The sequence below is a fragment of the Aphelocoma coerulescens genome, chromosome 18 (assembly GCF_041296385.1).
Source record: "Aphelocoma coerulescens isolate FSJ_1873_10779 chromosome 18, UR_Acoe_1.0, whole genome shotgun sequence".
In the NCBI taxonomy this organism is placed as follows: Eukaryota; Metazoa; Chordata; class Aves; order Passeriformes; family Corvidae; genus Aphelocoma; species Aphelocoma coerulescens.
In genome coordinates this window covers 7080901-7108425 of record NC_091031.1, presented here as the reverse complement: position 1 = coordinate 7108425, position 27525 = coordinate 7080901, and the positions used below count along the sequence as shown (strand labels likewise).

General features: G+C 48.6%; 1 protein-coding gene across 1 annotated transcript; it reads left to right on the top strand.

The window, feature by feature from the left end:
- Positions 1 to 113: 113 nt before the first annotated feature.
- On the top strand, positions 114 to 27136 carry HID1 (HID1 domain containing). Its single transcript, XM_069032450.1, has 19 exons — positions 114 to 317; positions 7391 to 7540; positions 9839 to 10009; positions 12685 to 12798; positions 14375 to 14481; positions 14947 to 15063; positions 15798 to 16020; positions 16389 to 16445; positions 16542 to 16682; positions 17073 to 17163; positions 17784 to 17935; positions 19146 to 19224; positions 19856 to 20020; positions 21134 to 21361; positions 21840 to 21973; positions 23457 to 23537; positions 23921 to 24012; positions 24337 to 24495; positions 24960 to 27136. Exons 1-19 carry the CDS (start codon positions 252 to 254, stop codon positions 25021 to 25023), a joined length of 2391 nt encoding a protein of 796 aa, XP_068888551.1. The 5' UTR covers positions 114 to 251; the 3' UTR covers positions 25024 to 27136.
- Positions 27137 to 27525: the final 389 nt, after the last annotated feature.

The following is a 27525-nucleotide window of genomic DNA, read 5'->3' as shown; positions in this document are numbered from 1 at the left end:
AAAGAGGGGAGGCGGCGGGGCGGGATGTAAGGATGGAGAGCTGGCGGAGGAGGAGCCGCGGGCGGAGGGGAGGGAGGGATTCGGGAGGAGGGGAGGGAGGGCCGGGACCGGCGAGCCCCGGTTTGACAGGAGAAGGGAGGGAGGCAGCGGGAGCCGCCGGCGCGGGGACGGGGATGGCGTCAGCGGCGGCCCCAGGAGCGGCGGCGTGAGGGGACAGCCCTGCCCGGCCCTGCCCGCAGCCGGGCCGCACCATGGGCAGCGCCGACTCCAAGCTCAACTTCAGGAAGGCGGTGATCCAGCTCACCACCAAGACTCAGGTGAGGGCCGCCATCTCGGGTGGGGGGCGAGGGGGCCGCGCCATCTCGGGAGCCGCCGCCCTCAGGGGCCCCTCACGCCCGGCCCTGCCCGAGACACCGCCGGCGCTCCTGTGCGCGGTCCCCGAGCGGGTCCCTGCGTGCGGGGCCGGGGCTGCAGTCACGGCCGGCCCTGCCAGGATCCCCCGGCGAGGCCGTGCCCGAAGGCCGGGGGCCGGTGGGGCTGAGGGCAGGCTGCGCCCATCGCCGTGTCACCGGTCTGTGGAGGGCCACCAGCTGGTCCCCGGGGCAGCCGCCAGAGCTGGCCGGGCCCTGTCACCGCCTCTGGTGACATCTTGTGCCTTGCTGAACAACGTCTTGTGCTAACTGAGCAGACTCTGCTGTCATAAGGGATGTCCACAGCTCCTAATGTATTCAGCTTGCGGGTTTACATCACACGGTTTGCCACTGCTCCCTTTTCTGTATCCTTTCCCCACACCCCCGCGCATAATGGGTGGAGAACCTTGCCCTGTTTTTAGGTAATAGCTGATGCAAAGGGCTGTTGGGCAGCTGTGCTGTTTGCAGCAGAGGTTTCCATCTGTGACCTGTGAAATAATGCTTTATTTCTGCAGGCTGAGGAGGAGAAGGGGTTAAGTGAAAGTCAGGGCTGTGGGAAGGGAGGGTGGCTGCCTAGAGGTCTAACATATGTTATGCCTGTCCTGGGAGCTTGCTTAATTTTTGCTTTAAGTGGAGTGCCCAGTAGCGGCAGCACACTGGCAGAAAATTAGTAGCCTGTCCTTCTGTCTAAGGAGCAGAGGGATTTTGCTCTATTGAGAAGTCACATCCCAGGTTCTTCTGAGCTACAATGGAGAACAGCTGTTATGATCCACGTTTAGCAGTGAGGCAGTAACAACTGCTAAGAAAACATGGGGATGATGGCAGAAAGCTAATGATGGGGAATGAATTCAAGAAGAGGGTATGGATGCAAAGGGGTAAAGGGTGATAGGAGAAAATCTGTGAAAACTCAAGAGACAGGCTACTACTGGGATTTGAATTATAGATGGGTAAAGCTGTGGAAGAGCCTGGAAAAAACATGTTTATACTTTCTAAAGCAGTATCACGTTTATCTGCATTGCTAAAGAATATCTTTTGTGAATATATTCTTAAAAACCACTAGTTGTGGATGTAGGTAAAGAGAGAAGTGGGTGAATTGATGTTTTAAGGGATTCTTCCAAAGTCTGTTCTGCATGCCAGATAGTTCAGAGTGCCCTCAGATTTGGGCTGTTCTTCCTTCCTTGGGAAATGTGCTTATAAAGTGAGATTGGGGGGTAAATCAAGCCTATAGGGCTCTGCCCAGTGTACTGTTCACAAAGAAAATCCTGTATGAGGCAATCCCTTGGATTGGCAGCCCAGGCGAGAGCCCTCCCCTCCTCCGGTTTATTGACCTGTGTAAGGGAAGAAGGTTCACTGGGGCCCGGAATAAAAAGGAAAGAGCAAAAGCTTCATTCTTGGCTGGATTCATTTCACGTCTCTGTGGTCTAGGTGAAACTGACTGCATGTGGAAAAGGGTGGGGTATTGGCGCTCCCATATTTACATTCTGTAGAAGGGCACCGGTGTTTGCTTGTGCAGAACGCGTGACTGGGCTCTCCTGAACCCTTCTGATCTCTGACCAGCAGCAAAACCTCCTGGTCCATGAGATCCTGGATCCAAAACCAGGCTGCAATAATGGACAGAGCCAAATCCTTCTAAGCTATTGGCTCACAACACACTTTGTTTCCTCAGCAGCCTGCCTCTTGTTTTGCGGCCTTCTCCTCTGACATTAGGGAGCTGGACAAAGAGATTTTCATCAAATCATCAGTAACGTGAAACTCTGAGCTCAGAATGCACTGTGAGGTGTTCCTAAAGCTCTGGTGGGAAGAAGTGGTTGAGCAGAAGTCACTGTTCACTCATTGGTGAAGGTTTAGAGTTGGCACAGAAGTTACTTTTTTCTTAAAAATAAGTTTTTATAATCTCCAGGCTTTTATTAACTAAAAAATGAGTGATCCCATGTAAGCATTAAAAAAAAAATTAAATAAATTTGTAAGGAACATAACACTTGAACGCTTACAGCACATGTGGAGCCCAGAACTTGAAAGTGGAACCAAGTCTGGATGCAAATGGAATTGACTTAATTGATTTTTTTAACTGCCAAAGAGAAACTCTAAAGGTGTAAGAGTATTAAAAAAGAAAAATCACTTCAGAATTATTTCAGTGATTAAAAAGGGCAGTGATACTAGAAGGAAGAAATTAACTTACGCTACAGATGTATATTTATAATCACACATGGAGAAATGGTCTTTAGGATTTTTATATGATATGTATATATTACATTGCACTGCACACATTTATACTGGTAGGGCCCATCCCTTTGATAATAAAACAGATGTGCTTCATAATAGAGAATGTGTGAGCCCTCCCAAATTGCCCATAAAAGTGCTGTCTATTTAACAGATGAAGGAAAACATGGATTGTGAATATGACAGCTTGTCAGGGCTGGTCAACTGCAGGGAACTGGTCTGGGAGCTTTAACTGCTGGGGAACCACCTTTTCTTTTCCCAGTCAGTCAGGGTTCCTGCCAGCAACCAGCCAGAAGAGAAGAAATTTCAATCTTGTGTACCAGCTTGTTAGATTTTAGTGGGAGCTATGCCTCTGCTTTTAAAGAGACAGGTAGGATCAAACGTGGGACAAACCCCAGTCCTTTCCTTTTCCCTGGTGTGGAAATCCAGGAGTTCAATGGGCTGTTAGCTTGAGTTTGATAAATGCACATCTTGTGCTTGGAGAAAGGTTGGTGTCTGGCAGCCCATTTCTTACAGTGTTCAAGCTTGACTCAGTTGTCCAGGAGTCTCAGGTTGATCAAAAGCAAAGTTGTCTTAAAGGCAAAGCTGTAACTAACGCTTCACACAGCTGACTTTTGTCCTGGGCTTTCCCTGCCCAGGATACTTCTACAAATCCCATTTTCCAGTTTGCTTTGCAACACTTTCTCTGCTGTGAGAGCAGAGAACTGGTGGCAAACTTGAAGTCTCTCATTGATTCTGCACTGCTGACTGCAAAGATCCTATAGAAAAAATTATTATTGCTCTGAAGTCTGTGTGGAGGTGCTGTCCTTGGCAGCAGGGATGAAATCTTGCTAGTTATTTATATTTTGAATAAGTCTGTCTTCAGGCATTCCTTTTGCACAGTGGCTCACAAACAGGCAGTACAAAGATGTGTGAATTGCCTCAAACTAATCCCTAGCCCTACAGGGTTACCTGATCTAAAGCTCAGTCAGGTGCTCCATGAATGGTCATTACACACCGCAGTTCTGCCACATTTGGGGTGGAAAGGAGCAACTGCTGTAACATACCACCTGAGCTTGTGCAGTACTGGCTGGAAACCCTGGGCAGGGATGAGGAACTTGCTCTGCTCTTGGGCTCCAGAAAAATGAGAGCCCCTGCACCAAAGGATTGCTGCCTTGGCTGGTGGGATGCTCAGTTGGCGTGTTGGCAAGAAGCAAAAAAAGAACACACTGAGCAAGGCTAGTGGCTGCTTGTCCCTTTGTTCTCTGCTGGTGGTTTGCAGCAACCTTAGAATTAGTTTCAGGACAGTCCTCTGGTGGGGGCCTGTTGGAGGAATTGTTAGGAATGGACATTTGATTTAAGTTATAAGTGCAGAGAGCTCTTGGTTGGGAGGAGGTACAAACACAAACACACACACACAGAGCCAGAGTTTGTGAGGAACTGTGTCTGAAAGAGAAAGTGAAGGTGGTGCTGGTGTCAGGCTGAGGACAGTAATGAATAGGGGAGACTGTGCCTTGGGAGCTTTTCCTGTTTTTAGGACATGGTCAGCCCCTCTCTGTTTTCCTGTTTCCTGTGAGGTATCCTGTTTGCCTGGGGATTGCCTGCTCAGGCTGTGATTCTCTGCTCAGTAAGTGGCACAAGGCTTGCAAACTGAGTCTTCCTTTTCCAAGTCCTGCAGCGTGTGTTTGGTGTGCTTCAAAGAACCTGAAACGTAACATTTACAACTAGTAGAAAACAAAGAATGGAGGTGTCTAGAAGGACTGGTTACCTTTGTTTGGCCAGCATGCAGGTGGGAGGTCTGAAGGGAAAAGTCTCCCACCTTGCCCACTCTTGAGATGTCACATCACCTTGGATCTGCCCACTGCGCTACAGTTACCTCACCCCTTTGGTATGGAGCTTGGTTTGGGCCTCAGAGTCTCTCTCTGCCAGTCAGCTCTGTACCTTCAGCAGCCTCTGCCATGAGATGTGTATGGGTCAGGAACTTCCTTTGCTCTCCAGATGTGCCAGCTGTGTTTCCAGAGTAGAGTTGAGCTACTGATCCCTCAATTCATATTCTCATTCCTCTGCTAGTGCAGAGCTGATTGTCTGCACTGTGCTGGAGGAACACCAGGCTCTTTCTTACCTGTGCCGAGGATTCAGCTCCTTGTGAGCTCTCTGGCTAAAGCACTGTCAAGGCTAGGGGTGCTCTGGGATTTGTGAGTACAGCGTGTGCTGTACCAACACTTGTACCTAAATCTTGACATATCCAAATTAAGATATCCCTGGCTGGTGAACAAGGCTATTCTAGGTCTCTGTATTTCTCTCATCTGTAAGGCTGGATACAGTCTGTCGGGTGAGTTCAGCATGAGGAAATGGGTATTTAGATCCCCAGAGATGCTGCGTGCAGAGTACAATCAGCTTAAAACCAGCCAGTAATATTCTATCAAGGAGATGAATATTATGTGGATCGAGTAGCTTCATATGCCAGGCTGGTAATTAAAACAGGGGGGCAGTGGGGATGTGAGTGACTCAGTACTGCATCCATGTCCCAGCATTGTACATGGGATACCATCTGTTGATGAGGAGCTGACTTGCTGCAGCTATTAAAAATGCAAGGTACCAGTGTTTTAGCGTAGTCTGGTTGCCAAGATGGCAGCCGAGACATAAACGCTGCTGCACATCCAACATTGCAGCTCAGGGAATCACCCCTGTGCTTCCCTACTCCAAGGGACTGCAGTTGGAGGCCGTGTTCCTCAATCCGTGTTGTGCTGCCATCTGTAAAACAGCGTCTGTGTTCAACCTCTGAGGAGGCCTCAGGCTAGTGGGAGGTAAAGGGATCAGTGTCTACTGGAGGGAAATGGTTTTCTGCTTCCCCTCTAGATGAGAGTGAAGGCATTATTTATGCATGATGCCCAATTAGCAGCAATTGCTGCTTGCTGTTGTCAGTGGGAGTGGCTGTGGCAGGCGGCCAGGATGTACATGTGGTAGTTCTACATGAGGTTGTGGTGTGTGGTTTGAAATGGGCTGTAGGAACTGAAGGGTATTTCGTGCATTACATACATCAGATTTCCAAATACTTGGCTCTTCTAGAGGAGTACAATTAGAGATAAGATGTCCAAAATAACTTTCCTTCCACTTAAGTGTTTCATGCACCGGTTACAAAGAGCACAGCTCCTGTGCTCAGCTGAAAGTCAGGCTGTGAATATTGGATTGTATTGTTCCTACAGATCCCCTCTGAGGAGCTGTGATCTTGAACCATTTGGGAAAAGTTGCTCTTGCCTTGGGAAGAGATGTGGTGGGATCTTGCATTAGTGTCCAGGTGATAAAATTAGGCTTTCAACACCAGGGCTGAGTTTAATAAGATGTCTGAACACACATGGGGTTTTTTTCTGGTTTTGTTTTTAAAGACTGGAGAGTTGCTTGGGCTGGTTCATTGCATGACTGGAAGGACCAGGACCAGCAGTACTGAAGCATTAAGGCAAAAATCTGCAGGGCAATAACCTGTTGTACCGGTTATTAGGGTCTGGGGTAGCCGGCCCCTCTCACTTTTTGGCTTTTGGTGGTGGTGACACATCATGTGCCCATGGGCTGGGGCTGTTACTTCAGGAGGTGACAGCAAAGGGGGCAATGAAGCACTTCTCTGTGTGAGCTCTGAATGACCTGTTCTCCCACAAGCGGCATCTGAGCTGCATTTAGACACAGCATAGAGCTGGGCAAGTTTTCTGCCTTCTACAGCATATCTGGGAGTGGGCAGGAGTTGTTTAAATTAAACACACAGTCATATTTTTGCCCCTTTCCTATCTGACATGGAAGACCCGCCCACGGTGCTGATTACTGCCCTTAGTGAGCACTGCTGTTTGCTTTGGAGCCGGTGCTGGTTGAAGGCAGGAGGCTCCTCCTTGCCCCATGCCAAGGGCTGGGGATGCTCAGGTGAGCAGCTCTTCCGATCTGCCAAGCGTGCCCACACCATGGCTGGTGAAACTCCTGCGAAAGCTCACATTTTCTTCTGACTGAAATCGTGGATCCATGTCTTTCACACTGCTTGTCATAAACAGGCACATATTTATCCCACCTCTGTAGCTGGAGCCTTGGGCAGGATGAGCCCTCCCAGCTGTGTTTGGGCAGTGCCTATCTCTTGGCAAGTATTAGCAGAAAATGTAATGGAAAGAGGTGTGTTCCCCAGGGCCGGGGCTGGGCTTCTGAGGCCACAGGTTTGAAATGGATTGTTTTCTTTGGTCTCTTTCTTCCATCTCCTCTTTGAATGGCACACTTAGTGCTTTTTAAGAACAAAGCCTTGGCAGCGACCGGCTGCACCGAGTCCAGTTCTCTATAAATATTTGATTCAGAAAGATCAATTGCATTTTATCTGTAAGTGCTTTGAGATGGGTCTGTCAGTTCCGTGGGTCTGTTTGTGCCCTAATGTGAGGTGTCCCTGATTGCTTCATCGAGACTTTGGTTACAGCAGAAGTAATTCCAGTGCACACTCAGGGCTTCCTTGGCTTGCTCTGAAGGTGGCAGAGTGCACAAGGAAGGCCCAGCCCACATGCAGTCATGAAGATCTTGGATTACTTGCAGTAGTTGCAGACAAACATGAAGCCTCCTGTATGTCTGAGGGAATGTTTAGTTTGGGAGATAAATCATCTGAAGCCCTGGAAACAGAGGCTGAGGTATAAAACCAGTGCTAATATGTTTTATTGAACCTCTTCTTGCCTCATCCCATCCCCAAGCCAGGCATAATTGCTGATGACTGGATCTTATGGAATGGTAGTTCTGCATCTGTAACCACATTTGTCTCTCCACAGCCTGTGGAGGCCACGGATGATGCGTTTTGGGACCAGTTCTGGGCGGACACAGCCACTTCAGTGCAGGATGTCTTTGCCCTTGTACCAGCTGCAGAGATCCGAGCGGTGAGAGAAGAATCACCTTCAAATTTGGCAACTTTGTGTTACAAGGTAAGTTTGGTGCTGTTTTATTCCCTGGAGCTGTGCTAACAGGTGTGTCCCTGGATCAATAGCACCGTGGTTTCCAAGGGATAACAGGTACCTTTTACCACACAGTGTGCTCGCTTGTCCCTATCTCCTCCTGAGGGTAATTCTCAACCCTTCCTCTCTTGGGTTAGCACAGACCACAGCTGGCATTTGATCAATTTGGAGCCTTTTTCCTCTTGTCCCCTTCCTGTGTTTCACTCTGTCCTCTTGGGTCTTGCCTGCTCTATAAACTACTTCTTGCTCAGGGGACTTTGTAGCAAGGCTGCACGTTTGCGGTGAGGCTGGAACATCCCGTTCCTTGTCTGCACCTAATTGTACCTCACCATGCACCAGTCTGGCTTCAAGCTGAGAGATCCCAGAGGGATGTGCAGACTGTCACTGCACAAGTGCCTGGGTTAAGTTCAGGGAAGATCTTGAAACTTTTCTTCCTTCTGCTGTGACAACAGAACATTCCTGATGCTGCTTCTGGTGTTGTCACGTCCTTGTATGGAGCACAGGGACATTGAACAACATTTCCTACCCTGCCAGGTTTGCCAGTTTGCAAGCTGGTGAGCAACAGCCTGAGACTTATTCTGCCTGGGAAAGTGCAGGTGTTAACAATGCTCCTGATTTGAGCCGTGCCAAGAGTAGCCTTGAATTTGTTGTTGAAAACATTTGGAATGGCATTTTTCCAGTTTTAAATAGTTGCTGCCATCCTGTTTTTCTTTCCTCCTCCACAATATATGAATGAGACTTACTGAATCATAGTGAAGGTACCTCCAACTGTGAATTGTAGACAGATGCGTGTAGTGGATACTTGAGAAAAAATACAAACATGAGGAAAAATGCAATGTTTTTTCCCTGGTATTGGCTTCTGACAGTTAGCAGTTTGGGGGTTGAGAAGGGCTTAGGAGACCTGTAACCCCTTTGTCTCTGTGTCTTCTTTCTCCCAAAACCAAGACTGAAATATTGTCTCTTCTCCCTACTGGAAGCAGGTGTGTTGGGAGACGTCGTGACTGTGGGACTGTTTATCCATGAGCCGTAGATCTTGGGATATCAGTGTCATAGGGGCCTGCAAGACTCCAGCAGTGCTTTTGCCAGTCTGAGGGCCCCTACCTGTGCCATGTGCAGTGTGCCACTGGACTTAGCAATGCTGTGTGATCGTGGAGAAATGTAATTTACAGTCATGGCTGGAGACTCAGGCTATACAGTCATAAATGTGCATGAAGAAATGGTTCAGCTCAGTTAGAGTAGTGTGTGACAGGCCAGGACAAACAGCACTTAAACACCCATTAATGCAGTGACGCAGGCTGGCAGAGTCAGTGACCCAGGCAGTCTGCCATGAAAGTAAGCAGGGGCACATGACCTCATGAATTAAAAAGCAGCAAGGTGAATCCTTGTTAAATGTTTTGGCTTTCATTTCCCCTCTGTTTCCCCTTGGGATCAGGGAGTAAGAGCAAGTGGGTGCAGCTGTGGGGGGAAGAAACTGCTTTTTTCTGTCTGTGGGTTAAACCTCATGTCACTACCTCCTGGCAAGACCCACATCTATTCTGAAAAGCCCAGTGACCGTCCACCGGCAGTTGCAGCAGCCACTGGATGGGCTGCAGAGTCTCAGCCCAGAAGCTCTTTCCAGAGCAGCAGTCCTGTTCACAGGGGCAGTGGGGAAACCCAGGCTACCACCCTCTTCTGCAGCAGGACCTTTACAGACGCTGCTGGAGGCTGTATCCCTACGCTTAACACAGGCAGCAGCTTAGCTCCCACTTCCTGAGTCAGGAGAGGTCCCTGCAGTAATCACACCAGCACAGACAGAACTGTCAGCCTGCGTGTTTCTGTGTGATCATCCCCTGCCAGCGCCTCACACGGTGTGGCACAGTGCTGCTGCCTTGGTCTTTCCTGCCTGCATCTCGGGTACTTGCTGCAGCTGATTAATCTCATCTGCCCTTTTCAGTGTGTGGTGTGATGGAGCAGTGTTGGAAGGAAGCACCTTCTGGTGCTTTGGCTGTCTGTCTCACGTGGCACCACACGTGTGCTGCATGGATTAGCCCTGGCATTTGAGGTCTCTTGCAGTGGAACAGCAGAAATTCAAGAAGCTCTGTTTAAAATCATTAACCCTGTTTTTTGCAGAGTTTCAGACAGCAACAGTGCCATTAAACTGAGAGAAAATGAGCTCCCAGGAACTGCTTACAACTCTGTGTGAGGGTGTCACTAGCAGGACAGACCTGCCTAACTCTTGCTAACATGTGCCCAGGCTAATGCTGCCTTCCTTGATTTTGTTTCCTTCAGGCTGTGGAGAAGCTGGTGCAGGGAGCAGAGAGTGGCTGCCACACGGAGAAGGAGAGACAAATTGTCTTGAACTGCTGTCGGCTGCTCACCCGTATCCTGCCTTACATCTTCGAGGACCCCGACTGGAGAGGTTTCTTCTGGTCAACTGTCCCTGGGGCTGGCCGAGGAGGGGTCTGTCTCTTGTCACTTATTCTTCTTTCTGGAGGGTGATGGGGAGGCTGCAGTGAGGAGACATATGAATATTTGGGGGCAACTTTATTCCAGTTATTTCTATGTGGTCAGAAATTAGGTGGCACTTTGTAAATTCTTTCCCTTCCTTTGGTTCTTGCTGCATCTTCTGAATGTTTCACTTGTGTGTGTAGCTGTAGGAGAGCACTGGTATGTGAGGGAAAGCTTCTCCAGTACAACTGGAGGTGTGAATCTTAATGAATATGAGAGCTGTACTGAAGGCTGTATGACTTTCTTTGACTGAAATGTCCTTGTTCCATTAATTACAGTTGATTTAAGTTTCAAGTCAAAGCAACAGGGTGTTGTTTCCACTGATTTTACAATGTCACATTTAAAGTGAACAGTACCAGAGAAGCTCTTGGCATCATGATGCAATACCCTACTTATGAGCTGAGTGATACAGTTGTAGCCAGGGGCCTAAACTGGGAGATGAAGCCCACAACTGAGCAAGAGCAGTTAAAGAGCGGTTCTGTTTCTGCCTCTGTCAGTGACGTGCATAACCCCGGGGAGTGTCTCAGCCTCCCCACATTTCTCTGTCTGGAGAACAAGCACAATAGTGCTCTCTTGCATCTCTCAGAGGAACGGGGTGAAAGTACTTTAGGATCTCCTGCAAATAGGAGGGATAGCAGCACTGAGAACACAGCTGAGTTATGCCAGGAGTAGGTATTTGCCTGCTTGCTCCCTCAGCAGCTGCTCTGTGAGAGCCCTCTCCTTTGAGTTTCTGATCTGCAGGTCAGTGTGGCTGTACTGAAGAATGTGGTTCTCCTAAGTCTAAGTGCACTGCAGTGTCTTTGGGGACAGTTATAAAGGGTTGGCAGTGGTTGGTACAGGATAAACTGGCACCTTGTTCTGTCTCTGCCTGTCACCTCTAATCTGCTTTGCCTGAGGGCACGTCAAAAGGAAGTTCTGGGTGGTGAAAAGGGAAGTCTTAGCTAGTCCTGCTTTGTGATTTGTATGTTGGGAGTGTGGTGATTGTCCATCCGTTCATCCCTGCAGGGGCCAGGGAGTGCTGGAGAGGCTTAACAATGGAGGAAGTTGTTTTGGGAAGGAACGTGCAGGGGTGCCTGGTGTTCTGATCCAGCCAGGCTGCTGTTACTCCTGTTTTTCCACTTCGTTCAGCACCTAGAAGAGAGTTTCTCAGCCTCAGAGTGGTGGGGTCACCCCCAAGGTGATCCAGCCCAGTTCGTGTGTGCTGTGTTGGGGAAACCTCCTGAATGTGGGTGGAGCTGTTGTGATTCAGTGTGCTCAGTCATTTAACCATGTGCATTTAACCTGTAAGGCTGGGAAAACAAATACAGTCCCAGATGTTAGGGAAGCTGGGATCACATCTAATCTAGGGTCAACAGCTTTGCTGTCTGGTGGCTGATTTCTGTCTGGAAACTGAAGATGATGGTATGCCTGGACTCTTAGTAAATATCTCTGTGATTATCCTTCCTTCACCTGCTTCACAATGGAGTGATGGGTGGCAGAGCTCCATGGAGCCATGGATCCTTCCTCCTCTATGGGAGTCTGTATCATGTTGAGATCTACTGGTTTGTTGTGTGTCACCATTTTGGATGTGGTGATACCTAGAGCCTGCAGGGGCATTTTTTCTGGCAGCCGAGATACTCTTAGCAAAGATCATTCTTGGAAAGTAAATCCCCTTGGACCCTAATGCTTGTCATTTCACCTCTGACTGTGAGCACAAGTCAAGGCATCTTTGCTGGCTCCATCCATCCTCTCTGTGCCTGTCCTTACATCCAGGTTGTTTGTGGTATCCTCCCTGCTGTCACCGAGACAGATTCAGAGCCACACAGACCATTATCTCCATAGCTGCCTGCTGTGATTGAAGAGCCATGTGTTGTGCTCAGGCTGACAGAGGCCTGGCTGAGGTAGATAAGCTCCTGCCATTCCTGCTCCCTGCCTTTTCCTCAAGCACCGGTGTGTGGTGGGAAGGCCTCCCAAGCAGGATGCTCTTTGACAGGCAGGATCTGGCAAGGTTTCCCATGGCAACAGCTGCAGAGGAGTAGCCCTGCGTGCTTGGAGAGATTGCTTTGAACGCTGGAGATGGCACAATCCTCTCTGCTGTTGTGCTCGCTCTGCTGTGGCAGGCTGGGGCAGCCCCTTGCCTGATGCCTCTCTCTGTTCTGTCACCTCCAGTTTTGGGCAGCCCATGCAAAACTTTGAGGGGTTTTACGCCTTATTGCTGCTGGTTGGCTTCTCCCTATTGCTGTCTCTCTGCACCTTCCAAATCACCTCTTTCATGAATGTAAAAACCCTCTTCTCTGTCAATGCTTCCCTTTCCTTTTTGTCTTCAAGAAGCCAAGCCACGTGGCAAGGTGTGTACCCACTGCTACTCTTCTGACATCTCCAGGCTTTTGTCTGCTCAGTTTGCTGTCATTAAAGAGCTTGTTCCTGTTTAGTCATCACCATCCGGGGAGAAATTTCTCTCCTGTACTGTCTGGGTTTTTTGTTCCTTTGTTCCTTTTGTTCCCTCCTGTTCCCTCCTGTTCCTGTGTAATGTCTTGCCTCCTTGTGTGTTTTTGGACAGTGTATATTCTCGTGCTGTGTCATACTGGTGTTACTGTGTTCTCTTTGCTCCCCCTGAGCTGACGATGCTCTTCTGTTTGTCACTTCAGGGAGATGAAGATGATGAAAATGCCCGGCCACTGGCCGAGTCACTGCTCCTCGCTGTCACAGATCTGCTCTTCTGTCCCGACTTCACTGTGCAGAGCCACCGGAGGAGCACGGTGGTGAGTTGAAAGTTGAATCATGAGATTGTCTGCATAGAGGCAGATTAGCTGCACAGTGGGGGGGACCCTAGGAAACCCCAGCAGCTTCCTGCAAGCCTGCAGGCAGAAAAATCCAGAGCTGCTGAGCTTGAGCCCACAGTGAGTAATATTGATCATCATTTTGGGTTCATTGTACGATGTTTGTGCCTTCTAAAACAGATATTCTGAGGATGAGTCTCAAATGGAGTGGCTGGCAACTACCCCCACACTACAGCTCACTCCTCAGGAAAAGGTGGTTGTGCTGGCAAACAGTTGCTCTTCTGTTGTTGCCAGCAGAGCAGAGACCTTTAGCACCTTGTTCCTTTCTCTGGCGGTTTGGTGGAGTCTGGGGCAGGAAGCAGCTGTTTGCCTGCTCATGTGTGCTGTGATCTGAATGAGTAGATGGTCTCTGTTGTGTCTTTCCACCTCTTCTCCCTCTTTGTATCATGGCAGCAGAGGCATTTAAATATGTTCTGATCCTTATGGTGAGTGTCTGTACTTCAGAGGAGTTTCCTGAAGCAGGGATCTCCTACCAGGTGTGCTAAGAACAGAGGACAGATTGTGGTGCATCTCCCTCCTTCTCTCTCCCTGCCAGTGACTCTCATGTTTTTTGTAGGTTCAGTCTATAAACAAAAAAACAGCCCTCCTTTTTGGGGTAGATATGACATAAACTAAAAATGAGCATGCTAAACCATGGTGTATTTGATGGCTGCAAAATTCCTTGACAAATCTGAGTACTAAATTGCTTGCTTGAGGTTTCTGAGTAGCAGAAAGAGAGCTGAAATCTGTTACCTGGGGCTGAAGGGGCAAGGCTGGATCAGAGCTACTCGTGTACTATGAGTAAGTGGGGCTGAAACAGATGGACTTGCTATCTAGTGCTGTCACTTGGGATGGATTGCACAAGTCAGGGTGACAATGGGTTTTCCTGGGAGAGCCTCCCTGCACCACCTGCACCTGTGATTTTTCCCTTGGCAGCAGCCAGACTGGTTTTTCAGGGTTCTGGGCAACTAGAATTTGACACTGAGATTGTGAATGATTTATGTTCCTTGCTGCTGGCTGCTCGTCTGCTGCCTGCAACCTCTGTAGTCTTTGCTGAGCTGACTTTCCCTCTCTGGGCTTGGTCTGACTGCAGCTTAAGAGCAGGGAGATGGGTACCACCACCTCATGTTCATGGCAGAGCAGCATACAGGTTATGGTGGATGTTTGCTGAAGTACCACTGAGTAAAGAGGAAGAACTGAGAGAATGGGCAAAGGAGACACAGGACTCACCCGTATTCCCACTGAAGTCAGCCCTAAAATTATGGCTAGAAATGTGGGCTCCCTCCATTGTGCACAGTGCTCGTATCTCTGTGTTTTATCCCTTACTTGCAAAGGCTGAGCACTTTGAAGATATCAGCACCTGCTCTTTCAGGCCTGGGGAGCTTCTGTACCGTTCAACGGTCTGGATGCTTCTCTGCTGGTTTCTTCTAGAGAGGGGGGCTGAACTGCCTTGGATGCCACCAGTGCTGCCAATTCTGGCTCCTGCCTTCTGTGCTTCAACCTCTTATTTCTCCCACAGGACACAGCAGAAGATATCCACTCCATTGACAGCTGTGAGTACATCTGGGAGGCAGGAGTGGGCTTTGCTCATTCTCCACAGCCCAACTACATCCATGACTTGAATAGGTAAGAGCTTCTGCAAAGGCAGAATGGAAAGAAACTGGGCTCAGGAGAAGGAGATCTGGGGAAGATGAGCTCTCTTTGCCTCCTCGAGTATCCATGATTCCCGAAGAGCTTTCTGCTTGCACCTTTCTGAGCTAACAAGACTGGCAACACAGAAAAAAAACCCAGCTGACCTTTTGAAATAGCTTCTTGTATGGGAGTCAGACTGTCTGCAGCAGGAACTGGGTAAACACTGCTGTTCTGGAAATGCCAAGGAGCTCTGTACTGGATTTCTTTTTTGTAAGGCAGCAATTCTGCTGAGCTTTGTGCCAGTGACAGCAGTATGGCTTAGGAAATGAAATGGGCTTAGCTCTCTCTGGGAAGGACTTTCTGGGTGGGACTGAGCCTTCCTTATGTGTTGTGGTGATTGTGCCTCCTGTGCCCAGTCCCAGCTCCTGAATGGCTCCAGGCCTTTACTTCTCCTTCCAGGACAGAGCTGCTGAAGCTGCTGCTGACCTGTTTCTCCGAGGCCATGTACCTCCCTCCCTCCTCAGACAGCAGCAACACCAACCCCTGGGTACAGTTTTTCTGCTCTACGGAGAACAGGTGAGGATGAAGGATGGGGGCCTGGGTGCCAGGGGGAGAAATACTTTCAAATCTCTTCCATGGAGTGTGTTGGTAATGGGGAACCATAGGACTTGTTACCTCCGACATCCAGGGGCTGTTCTTTTACTTTGTCCCTGTCTCATGTACACCCCATTAGTATTTCTGCGTAGTGAGAAGTGTTCCCCAGCAGCAAAAGGAGAGTCTGAGCACGGTGCCCACTGGAGTGTGCTGGAGGAGTGATCCCTGCGCTGTGGGAAATGGCAGATCCCGTTCTCTGCTGTAGACCCTTGGGAAGAGGGTGTGGTGCTGGTGGCGAATGAATGCCGCCCTCTGGTGACATTGTACCTCTGGGACTCTCGGCTCCGCCGGTGACACTCGCTCTCCGTAGGGGAGCACAAACCTGGCTGGAGGCTGAAGACATACAGTTTTGTCTTTCCAGAGGCTAGAGAGCTTTGAAGTCCTTTCCCGTTTTCACATTCTGCACAAGATTCCTCTGGGAGGCCACGTGGCCTTTTTCACCTCCCCTTCCCTCTCAGCTGTAGTCCAGGAGCCCAGCTGGGAGTGTTGGCTCTTGGGTCTGGGCTGCTCAGTCATGGAGTGCCATCACAGGTTAGAGAAGATGATTGTGTTTTGTCATGGCCCCAGACTCTTGGAGAGAGATATGCCTGTCCTTCTCCAAGTCAGTGCCTTTTTTTTCCTGCTGCTGCCTTCTGAGAGCATTTTCTCCTCCTCAGACATGCACTCCCACTCTTCACCTCGCTCCTGAATGTCGTCTGTGCCTACGACCCCGTGGGTTATGGGATCCCTTACAATCACCTGCTGTTTTCTGACTACCGTGAGCCGCTGGTGGAGGAGGCGGCCCAGGTGCTGATCGTCACCTTGGACTATGACAGCTCCACCAGTTCAAGTCCCACTGTGGATGGCACAACCACTGGCACAGCTATGGATGATGTGGATGTGAGTGATACTAGAATCTGTATTTGCTGCTCTCCTGAACTCACTGGGGTCCTCTCACACCAACTTGTATTGAATGTTGGCCTGTAGGACTCAGCACTGCTCCTCCCCTCGCAGTCTGCTCTCTCTGGTCCAATCCTGCTTCAGTCCTGTAGTCACAAAATACTAGATTTTGGTCACTGACTTGAATCAGGAGCTTGTAAGTGAAAAGCCCCTGACTTTACTATTCTGTGCAGTGCTCTGTCTCCTTGCATTTAAAGCTGGATCATTCAGAGCAGAAAGCTGAAGCTAGAGACCTTGGTGGTTACACTTTGACTTCTTGAATTCGCCTTGTTGCCGCTAAGCATTTTCCTCCTTTTCTTTGAACACAGCCTCCTGGACCAGACAATCTGTTTGTGAATTACCTCTCAAGGATACACCGAGAGGAGGTAACATGCTCCCATCCTGCACTGTTCCCTGTCTGATTTCATGCTGATTACATTAGCCCTGGGCCCACCACAGTCTCTTTCCTGGGCTATTGGCAGGATTTCCAGTTCATCCTGAAAGGAGTGGCTCGCTTGTTATCAAACCCACTGGTCCAGACCTACCTGCCAAACTCTGCCAAGAAGATACAATTCCATCAGGAGCTCCTTGTCCTCTTCTGGAAACTCTGTGACTTCAACAAGGTGTGGATCTGCTTCTTGCTGAGCTTCACCCCAGCTTGGATGTTGTGGCTCTGGCTGGACCAAGCCCTGGTGAAGGGCTGTGGTGGGTAGTTGGCAGTGGCTCTGGGGTGTGCTCTGTGGTCAGCAGCACTGATGCAGGGGCTGGGGGTCTGGCTGTAGGGACAGTCTATGAGAGGGGCTGCAGCTCCAAAGGTCTGTGCTGGAAGCAAGTTCTGCAGCAGGTACTATAATAACTCTACAAGTAACACTGGAGTTGATGAGGTAGTGCGTACACCACCCTTTCTAATGTTCTTGAGAGAATGATTAGCTTGAGACTGCCTGTCCTAAATCCTGTGGATGGTGCAGGATATATATGCTTATGATTGTCTGAAATCCTCCCCTTTCTTCCAGAAATTCCTCTTCTTTGTGCTGAAGAGCAGTGATGTTCTGGACATTCTTGTCCCAATCTTGTATTTTCTCAATGATGCCAGAGCAGACCAGTGTAAGTTGGTTATTTTCAATATTTGAGATGCTTTGTGCCTGACATTTGAGCTAGAATGTTTTTGAGATGCTTCCTCCCTACCACTTGACAGCGTCTTGAGTGCATGTTCCTGAGCTTCTACCGACATGGAGTGGAGTTGTCCAGTTAATTGGGTTTTAATGTGTGCAAGAGGCTAGAAGTAGGACATGATCTATCCCACAACACAGGGAAGGGAGATCCTTCCTTAGCATGTGTTAACATTGTGAGTCCTCATGTTGAAAATGGTGTCCCTGATCCAGTGAAGAGGGAAAAATGAGCAATCTGCTCTTGCCATGGGAGGCATAACTCCATCATTGTGTAGTGAAATAGTCAGATCATCCCTACTATGAGGATTAAGAACATAATGAAGAAAAGCATCCAAGACTTAACACTGATAAGACTTTAACACAGATGTGCTTGGGAAGGACACTGGTACTGAAAGTGGAGGGAGCTCTGTGTGTCCCTTATCAGGATGGTTTAGTCTGTGCAGTTTTTTATCAGTCCCATAGTGTTTCTCCTCTCTCCTCACTGCCCCTCTGTTTTCAGAATTCCACTGGCCTCACTGTGACATGTTTTTCTGTTGTTTTTTTCTCTCCTTGCAGCACGAGTGGGCTTGATGCACATTGGGGTCTTTATCCTCCTGCTCCTCAGTGGGGAGCGTAACTTTGGGGTGCGACTGAACAAGCCGTATTCTGTACGAGTGCCTATGGACATCCCTGTCTTCACAGGGACACATGCAGATCTGCTCATCATAGTGAGTACAGCTCCAGCACTTCCTGAACCCTCCTAGCTCCACAAAGAATTGTCCTCCTTCAATGTGCTTGCCCTCCCTAGACTGGAAGCCCACTGAATAGCTAGGAATTGTGTGGGATGCATACTTTTAACCTGAGGTGATGTGTCTGGCAGGGTGCATATGCATGAGGTGCAATTCCATCTGCATGATATCCCAAAAATTAGGACTCCTGATGGTGCTGGACTGCTGTTCAGAGGTTAGAGACTGGCATGAGGGGGGTGGATGCATGCCCTCTACCAGACTTGATTATAGGTAGGAAAGGCAGGAGATCTGGCTCTGTCCCAGGTAACCAGAGGTGTGTGGAGCACATCTGTCAATGGGGACAACAGTGATACCAAGCTCAGCCCTACAGCTTTGGGTTGCTGCAAGTTTCATTGACCTTTCAGTCTGCCCACAATGCTGCCTATGAGCAGCTGCGTGCTTTGTGACACCAGCCTCAGGTGCTTCCCTTCTGTCGTGTTCTCATTTGCCAGAGAAGAGTCTCTCAGCAGCTTCTGATAAATCTCCAAAAGGAGATTCCCATTAGAAGGAGTAGGAAGAAACCTGCCCACTGTAACTGCTCTTGATGCTATGTGTTTTGCTCTTGCATTCCATTAATCTCAGATCATCTCTTTGTTTTAATTATGCTCAGGACTTCTCCACAGACAGGCTAGATAAAGGTGGGAAGGCCAAGATTGCGAATGTCTGAACTGATTACAAGGCACTTGACTCTTTTCATGTCTGAGGATATAGTTAAAAATAGGACAAACATTTGAGTTAGAAGTTTCCACTAAAATCAAATGTAAAATGATTCATTCTGGGGCATTTCAAGCAGCTATCGTAAGGGTTCAAAGTCCATTGGAGATGAAGGTGTCTCTTACTTCCTGGTGGTTTAGTTTTGTCCCAGGCTGCCTGAACATTGTGGAACAGCTCTCAGTCAGTTTCTGTTTGCAGTGTTGTAGGGCCCTCACCACGTTCCCAAAGGATTCCTTGTAAATGAAAGCTTGTACTCCTGGAGCGCGAGTCTGCAGTGAGAGCAGCCTTCCCCACCTGTGTAATTGTGGAGTGTGCAGGGCCCTGCCTAGGAAGGAATGGTGTCAGGAAGCGATTAGTGTGGGGGTGGCACTGGTTTTGGTTGAGAGGGTGCTTTCAGTAAGGTGCTGCCTTGCTCAAGAGCTCCTTCCTTCCACAGGTCTTTCACAAGATCATCACCAGCGGGCACCAGCGGCTGCAGCCCCTCTTCGACTGCCTGCTCACCATCGTTGTGAACGGTGAGCACTGTGTGGGGTGAAACCACAGCCCACAGTGCTCTCACTCCCCTCTCCCTTTGCCCCTGCCGGTGTCCCCTAACACTGGCCAGTGCCTGCTGCTGGAAACTCATCCCTTCCAGCCTGTGCTGAACGGGCCAGTGCAGATCAGATCTGCCTGCATGGTCAGATGGGGCAGAGGGGGGGGACTGCAGAGTCCTGGGGCTCCCCTGGGGTGGCAGCAGGACATTTGTCAGCAGGCCTGGTGAGGGTGGTTAGCAGTGCTGTCCCTTTCCAGCAGGGAGTGCCACCTCCTCACGGTGGCGGTGCTTCCCTTGGGCTTAGTGACTGCCCACGTGGCTCCAGTTGTGAAGCTTTTCAGGAGGCACATCAGAGGTGCTGTTATTATTAGTGTAAGACTAAACAAAACCCTCTAAAAGCAGCAATGCCTCCTTTTACTAGGCAATATCTCTGTTTCATTTCTTTTGTCTTTGGAAATACTTCTGTGGAACCCTGTTTGGCTCAGCTATTCCATGAGGCTTTCTCAGAAGTGCAAGGGTGGGAAGGTCATGAAAGCAACATTTTTAGTGGTGTGTTTTTGAGAATAAATACACCTTGGTTCTTTCTCTAGTTTTCATTTGTTTGCCTTCCACAGTGTCTCCATACCTGAAGTCTCTCTCCATGGTGGCTGCTAACAAGTTACTGCATCTCTTGGAGGCTTTTTCCACCACCTGGTTCCTATTCTCTGCTGTCCAGAACCACCATCTTGTTTTCTTCTTGCTGGAAGTTTTCAACAACATCATTCAGTACCAGTTTGATGGTAAGAGACTGCTTTATTTAGTGGGTTTGCACTAGTTTAGTCCAAGAGAATGTGAGATGGAGGTTCAGAGGAAGTCTGAGGAGATGAGAAGTATAGAAATCAGCTACATAGGACTGAGAAGCTGAGTTAGTAGATAATCAGCATTGGGTCCTGGCCCAGGCAAATTTGGTTAGAGCAAAATGAGATGGCATCTAATTATCAGCATAACCTCAGCCCTCCTGCAGAAGGTGAGATGCATAGAGAGGAATAGAGACACAAAGTGAGTGTGTAACACGTAAGTTGCAACTGGCTGGATGTTGCTGTGAAACTGCTCATGTTGCTCAGCAGTGTATGTGATGGGACAAAACAACTTTCAAGTGCCTCTCAGTTCTCCTTTGGCAGGTTACTGGGGGCTGAAGACCAAACTGCCTCATGCAAAGAAAGTTCTGCCATGTGCTACTTTCCAGGAACTGCCTTATGCTTTCCCTCTTAATAGCATGACAGTCTTTTACCTCAAAGAAATAATAAAGTCAAGTCCCTAAACCTGGTCAAAATTTAGTGTTTTGCTTTAAACTTGCAAATCAAGAGCAGCCGTTCTGCTTCCCTGATGGGAATCTTGCATGTGGCAATTGCCAAATCCAAACCCAACGTTTGTGGGTGTAATTTGTGTTTTATATTAGAGGATGATTTCATTCTGTTCTGTGCCATCTTGTAGGCAGTAAGAATTCTGGCTTTTTGGCTTTGCTATTTCAAGCCTGTGTCTCCTTAAATTAAATGCCCTGTTTTGTTTTGTGAGTTCTTTTGAAGATGGAAGAATCTTGAACCTTGGTTAGTAACCTTTTCTTCCAAAATAGATGCTAATATGTAGTTTAAACTGTCCTTTTTCTTCTCAGCTGTTTGAATATCCCTCACCAAGCCATTTCTTGTCAGCTTTCCAGCCTAGGAAGGATTTCACTGAATTTTCTGTACTGCCTAGTAACAGATAGGAGGATATTGATCTCTGCTCTTTCTTCCCTGTGCCACTGCCTTTGTGGGTGGGAGCAGCCATGCTCTGTGTACGCAGCAAGCTGTGCTGGGCTGGCAGAGCTCTTTGAGCCTTAACTTCTCTGCTGGTTCTGTTGCTGTGATTCCCAGGGAACTCCAATTTGGTCTATGCCGTTATCCGCAAGCGGAATGTCTTTCACCAGCTGGCCAACCTGCCCACGGACTCCCAGTCCATCCAGAAGGGGCTGCAGCGCAAGAAGAAAAGCCCCGAACCCATTTCTCGCACCAACTCCCAGGACGGGGTCTCCATGGAAGGGTCACGTCCTGCTGCCCCTGCTGAACCAGGGACGCTGAAGGCCAGTCTGGTGGCTACTCCAGGTGAGCTTTAGTTTACCTTTGGAACAGGAGAGAGGTTTGTTTTCTCTGTGAGATATGGTGTGGGCTCACCTTTTCACTGGGTGTGGAGAGATTAAGAGTTTACATTTGTGAATAACTTAACTGCCTTTCAGTTTTGAGTTTCAGATCAGTTGGCCCAAGCTGATCACAAACAAACTGCCTTCAGTTTCTGTCCTCTCAGACTTAGTGTGGCCATGACCATTTGTCCTAATCTTGACCTATTGCCTCAGGTTAACTCAATCCATGTGAACCTGTGTTCCTCCTCAGGGAGCATTTTTCTAGAGAAAAGCTCCTTTGGGGTTGTGAAATCAAGGCTAAATCTTTCTTCTCCTGTAGAAATGAGACCTTTTCCAGTATCAGCAGAGACACAGGGTGTCAGTGCATAGTGGGGCAGAGAAGAACCCTTTGCTTTTAAACATAATTAACCTGTGTTTCTGAGCTTTTCCTCTTTTGAACACAGGGATTGACAAGCTCACGGAGAAGTCCCAGGTGTCAGAGGATGGGACCATGCGTTCATTGGAGCCCGAGGCTTCCCAGCTGTCACCAGAGGGAAATCCACCCACAGCCCTGAGTGATGGGGAGCCCTGGAGTGGGGTAAGGCCAGACACTGGTGTGCAGGGAAGGTCTAGGTGTGAACAAAAATGAGGGGTTAGAAGAAGAGGTCTGTTGGCCCATTGAAGAAAGACATTGCACTAAAGGCAGTGTGCACATGTGCAGGGTGCTGGGACACAACGTGGTTCACAAGGGCTGTTGCATCATGTTGGGTGTTTCATGTTTGTGCTACGACACAAGAGCTGGGGCACTTGAGTGAACTTTCTCCAACATGAAGACTCTGACAGAGCAGTGAGTGTAAAATTGCCTGGGGAGGCCATGAAACCTCCCGATCCTGAGGTTTTCAACTCAGGTTCTTACTGCTACTTCTTTTTCCTCTTCCTTGGGATGGAGGACTCTACCAGAATCTTCTGTCTAGCTGGTGCTGTGAACAATGTGTTCCCATGAAGGCTGGGCTGAGGTGCTGCCCTCACAGTGGCTTTGAAAAAATTGGAATGTACAGAATTCCCAAATACCCTGGGACCAATTTTATTTACCCTTCCTGGCCTTGCCTGATACCAAGTGAAGGCCCAGGGCCAGCGAGACATCTTAAGCACACAATTAATTATGTTGTCATTAAATGAGATCTTGACTGAGAACTTGCAGAAGAAAGGTTTTCTTCTTCTAGCAGCACATGAAACATAATCCTGGGTCATTCCATCTGTGTCCAGCAGCTGGCTTGAGCTGTTCCCCAGCTGGAAAAGCACTGGCACAGCTCTACCCCAGGCTGGCTGTTTCTGGTTGTAAAGGTGATGAGTGAATGAGTCTGTGCATGTGGAGGAGGTGTAGGATGGCTGTTGGAAGGAAGTGCTGTGCCCATTTGTTTTGTAGAAAAGTCAGCTCTAGGCTGTAGCAGTGCATGGTCAGGGTGCATTGCTGAAGGAAAAAGCCTCTCTTCACCTCGTGCAGAGATCAACAGTGATTTTAGAGGGTTGTTTCCTTCCTTCCCACCATGAGTGTGGAAGGCCAGGTTGAGTGTGTCATTCCTCAAGAGGCAAGAGTTGTTAGATAAGAGTTGCTGAGAGCCTACCCTTGGAAAAATGCTCTTCAGGATATTCTAGGATGGACACCAAGAATCCCAGAGATACTCAGTAGACGGAGGCTGGAAAATCTGTGGCCTTCAGCTATTTAATCTCTGTGCCAAAAGAAAGAAGTATGCCTGAACAGTCTCTTGTCAGTCCTGTTTTAACTCTGCCACTGTGGATTGTTCCAGCAGAGTGTCAACAGTGGTGACTGGACCTGTGACCTTCCACAGGGCCCTCCAACTTCATCAAATATTGCCACTCACTGGGTCAGAGCACATGGGTTTGGTGAATGAAGGTCTGGTGGTTTGACATGTTCTAGGGACAGGCTGAACTCTCTTTCCCAGTAGTGGTCTAGAAAATCTGGGGAGAATATCAGCAGAAAATGGATTGTATTTCTTACTCTTAAGTGTGATTTACATTTGTTTTTTTTTTTATTTGTTAAAAATAATGTTTATTGATAGGAGGCATCACATTCCCGGCGGGATCGAAGGCGTCTCTCTAGTGCATCCTCCAGTGGACAGTGGACTCCAACTCCTGACTGGGTAAGGGCATCAGAACAGGGGAAATCAATATTGAGGAAGAGTTGTGGCAGAAATGCCTCACAACCCCCACCCCTTCCCCTGCCATCAGAGACTCAGAGCAGCATTTCCTCACAGGCGCTTGAGGTCAAAGCTCCAGAACTTTAATTTACTGACATCTGCAAAGAAATGATTTGTTTTACCTCTTTCAAACTAATGTCCCACTGGCCTCATTGGGTGCCTCATAATTCTAGTGCTCCAGGATTTATTGTACTGCTCCTGTGCATTCAGTTCACCCACCAGCTTTGTGATCTTTGTAAACTTCATTTGTTGCAGAGATTGTGGAGACAGCTGTAAGAGCCTGCTAATGTAGTGCACTGATGTCCCTGTTGCTTTCCTACCTACAGGTGATGTCTTGGAAGTCAAAGCTTCCCCTGCAGACAATCATGCGGCTCTTACAGGTGCTGGTCCCTCAGGTGGAGAAGATCTGCATTGACAAGTAAGGGGATTTTTGGAGAGGAAGGGCCGTGTGGTGTTTTAAGGAGCAATATGATGTTGGCAGAGTTTGAATTTGGAGGGCTCATAAGAGAAACCTTGTAAAGTTTAATTGAAAGCATCCTGGGCTCAGCAGAGTTGTTACTTTCCTTGCCAAACATCTTGTTTGTCTGATCCCTTCTCCACTCTGTTTACAGAGGGGAGCAGGAGTGTTCTCTTTGGCTATGGCTCAGTGTCTGCGTTTGTTTAGGCTGACCCTTCGTGCTGCAGCAGTTTTGGAGATGTCTGTGGGACATGCTAAGGATGTTCCTGGTCTGTGTCTTGGCAGGGGTCTCACAGATGAGTCAGAGATCCTCAAGTTCCTGCAGCATGGCACCTTGGTGGGGCTGCTCCCGGTGCCTCACCCCATCCTCATCCGCAAGTACCAGGCAAACTCGGGCACTGCCATGTGGTTCCGCACCTACATGTGGGGAGTTATTTACTTAAGGTAAACCAGCTGGCTGCAGCCTGACTCGGTCTTTGCCAAACTTTTGGGAGGCCTATAGAGAGAATTGTGTGTGCTCAGCCAGCCCTGGGTTATCTCATATTTACAGGATAGAAAGATGTTGTTCCCTTGGAAGAGACTGGGGTGAATCAGCTGCTCCAAAACTTTGAGTGGGTGACATGAAGGGGGTTGTTCTGGGAGTGCTGCTTGTTTGGGAACTGGCAGCAGCAGGGAATAGAAAAGCTGCCCAGAGGGTCTGGTGCAGAGACTTCATGCAAAACTCTGGCTTTGTGGGATGTTGTAGATACTGTCATCCCTGTAAGGTGCACTGTCTCTCAGCCAGTGATCTCCTTTTCTGCAAAGCTGAAGGCACACTGTGCAGCCAGCTCCTGTAACCTTGGCTGTGAGATTGGAATTCCATGTACCTGGCCACAGGGAGTAAAGTGGCTCTTGTCTTTCTCTCTCAGGAATGTGGATCCCCCTATCTGGTATGACACAGATGTGAAGCTGTTTGAAATTCAACGGGTCTAAAGAGAGCACTTACCTCTACTGAGAGGAATACACTGGATCTAAGGACTGCGGTGTGCTGCTTCATCACAACTATTCCTGCATTTCACGTCCAGCTGAGAGACCAAAAGGACAATCACTTCATTTACCTCCCTGTCATTTAAAGCTTTAATTGGGACCTGCTTGGACATCCCTCCCCGCAGTTCACGTCTCTTCCCTCACCCTTCACCATGAACCTTGAGTTAAAGATATCTAAGGGATTGTCCATTGTTGTGGTTGCACTAGAAATCAGACTGTTCTTAGCTCCTCTGTTACTCTTTCGCTTCTGGATGTGGTTTGGTAACCAATATGACCCTGTCCTTGCCCTGGTCAGAGTCAGCATTTAATTGAAAAAGACTAGCTGTACATTGGGTGCAAGGGAGAAGCTGCTATTCCTGCAGGAGACAGGGTTTGGAAACTGCAGTTACTTCCGTGTAGCTCCATAAAGTTTCCAGGGCATCCCTTCTGGCTGCAGGTGTCTCTCTGGTGTCTCAGTTGCATATAGGGAAGTTTTTCCCACCTAAATGAAAGGAGAAGATGTTGAAGGAAAACTTTGTGTCTCGGTTCTGAATCTCTCTAGTCTTTTCCTGGAAAGCTGCTTGAGAAGTTTTGTTGGTGTGGCTCAGAAGTTTTTCCTTGGCTTCCAGGCCCAGCAGCCTGTCCTTCATGGTGGGCTGTTGCAAAGGAGCCTGACTCACTTTTGAAAGCCCTGTTTAATCTGTGTGAGCACACAAGGAGGAAGGGATTGGCTCAGTGAGAGCAAGGAGAAGAGACCTGACTGTTAAACTCTTTTAAGTCTTCTCCCACTGGCTGAAAGGACACAGTCACCTGGGTTTGAAAGGAACCACATCCTTCCATCTTTGCCTGGCAGGCTGATGCAATGCAGGGAGCAGAAGGGTCTTTTGCACACTACCGTTAAGGCAAGGGTTTGAGGGAGGCACTCAGGGAAGTTGTAGGAGGAATTTGGAAGTTGTAGGAGGAAAAGCATCTCCATGTCAGTAGGGAGTGGAGACTGCTGAGGCAAAGTTTAATTCTTCAGGGCATTTTGCTATTGATCAAGTTATTGAGTCTTGAATGTATTGGGTCCCAAGCACATGTAAAATCTGGGAAGCCAGAATGGGAACTGGTGGGAGATCCGCTGTTGCTGGCTTGGTTCAGCATCGTGGGGTTACACATTGGTAAGTGGAGATGCCCTGGGGTTTGAATCAAATTTTATGTTCTGCTGGGAGGGGCTGTTGTCTTAGACCCACGTGGTCTTTAGACAATGAAATGTGAGGGGTCCTGTCATGAACTGAGACCTTTCCCTCTCCAGCAAAGCATAGTCCTTGGTGCTCTTTTATTCAGGCTCTTGGGAGGATTGCTGGCCATGAGCTGTTTGCCACAGGTTAGACCCAGTGGCATCACTGCATGGAAACAGGTCTGTCACGTTAAAGTACAGGGACAGTGTGACACAAGTCTGTGACTTCTAACCCTGGCCTAAGCTTTGCAGCTGCAGTGATAACAGCATGACCATCCTCTCCCAGAGAGCTGCTCCAGTGTGCTGCTGGCTCCCACTGGCCTGTAGTCAGGTGGTTTCCTTCTCTGGGCACTGAAAGAGGATAGAGTCCCAGGCCAGTAGAAAGTGAAATAAAACTGGAATGGTTTTCTGAAGGATAAGAAATGTGTGAAATAGAGAGAGGTTATTCCCCCACCTGCCTCCCATCTCTAACCCACTTTGCCACCCAGCACTACTCCCATCCTGACCCCACCTCTGTTGGTGTAAACAGGGTGAGGGCTCTGTTTCACCTGGAGAATCTCTCATGTATAAGAATGTGATTTGGTGGGGCCAGACTCTGATTGAATGGCACTCGCACCTCACAGCTGGAACGGGGCCTCCCGTGTCCCACGTGCTTTGCCTCTTCCCTCCCATGGATCTGCTGGTTCTCACAATCTCTTCCGTCCTCTCTTTTCTGCTTTGTTTCTTTGTGAGTTCCTCTGGAAGCCTTTTTGTTTGTTTCTTGGTGTTTGGAGTCTGATCCTTGTTCTGTGGAAATCAACTTGCACTGTAAACTCTTTGCTTACTTACAGAGAGAAAGATAAAGATTAACTGAAACATGCACTTGGGTCTTTTTTTTTTTTCTTCCCCAGAGAGAAGTTTATAATCTTGTTTGTCTTACGTTGAGGTGATTTGTGCCACTGGGGGACCACAGGCTGGCTTCCTCTGCAGTGGTAATTTTATTTATAATCAGAAATTAAGATTTGACTCTGCAAAATGAGCCTGAATTGTGTGGGTTTGGCTGTTTCTATGTTTATAGCATCATCAAAGATCAAACAGGATCAAGTCTCCTGAGTTAGTGAACCATGTGCTAAAACCTTTGTGCAGTTGAGACCTGTAAAACAGGCAGCCTGGCCCTCGGGGCTGTTAGGAAAGGGCATGGAGGGCCTTGACTGTTTATCTGATCTGTGGTGGCTGTAGGTGAGAGTTGGAGCTGGTGGGCTTCATTCCTG

Excerpts from the sequence above, each read along its gene's own strand:
- HID1 (XM_069032450.1), top strand. The coding sequence starts at position 252 with ATGGGCAGCGCCGACTCCAAGCTCAACTTCAGGAAGGCGGTGATCCAG. Across the intron at positions 318-7,390 it reads AGCTCACCACCAAGACTCAG|CCTGTGGAGGCCACGGATGA; the intron begins GTGAGGGCCGCC and ends GTCTCTCCACAG. Across the intron at positions 12,799-14,374 it reads GCCACCGGAGGAGCACGGTG|GACACAGCAGAAGATATCCA; the intron begins GTGAGTTGAAAG and ends TTTCTCCCACAG.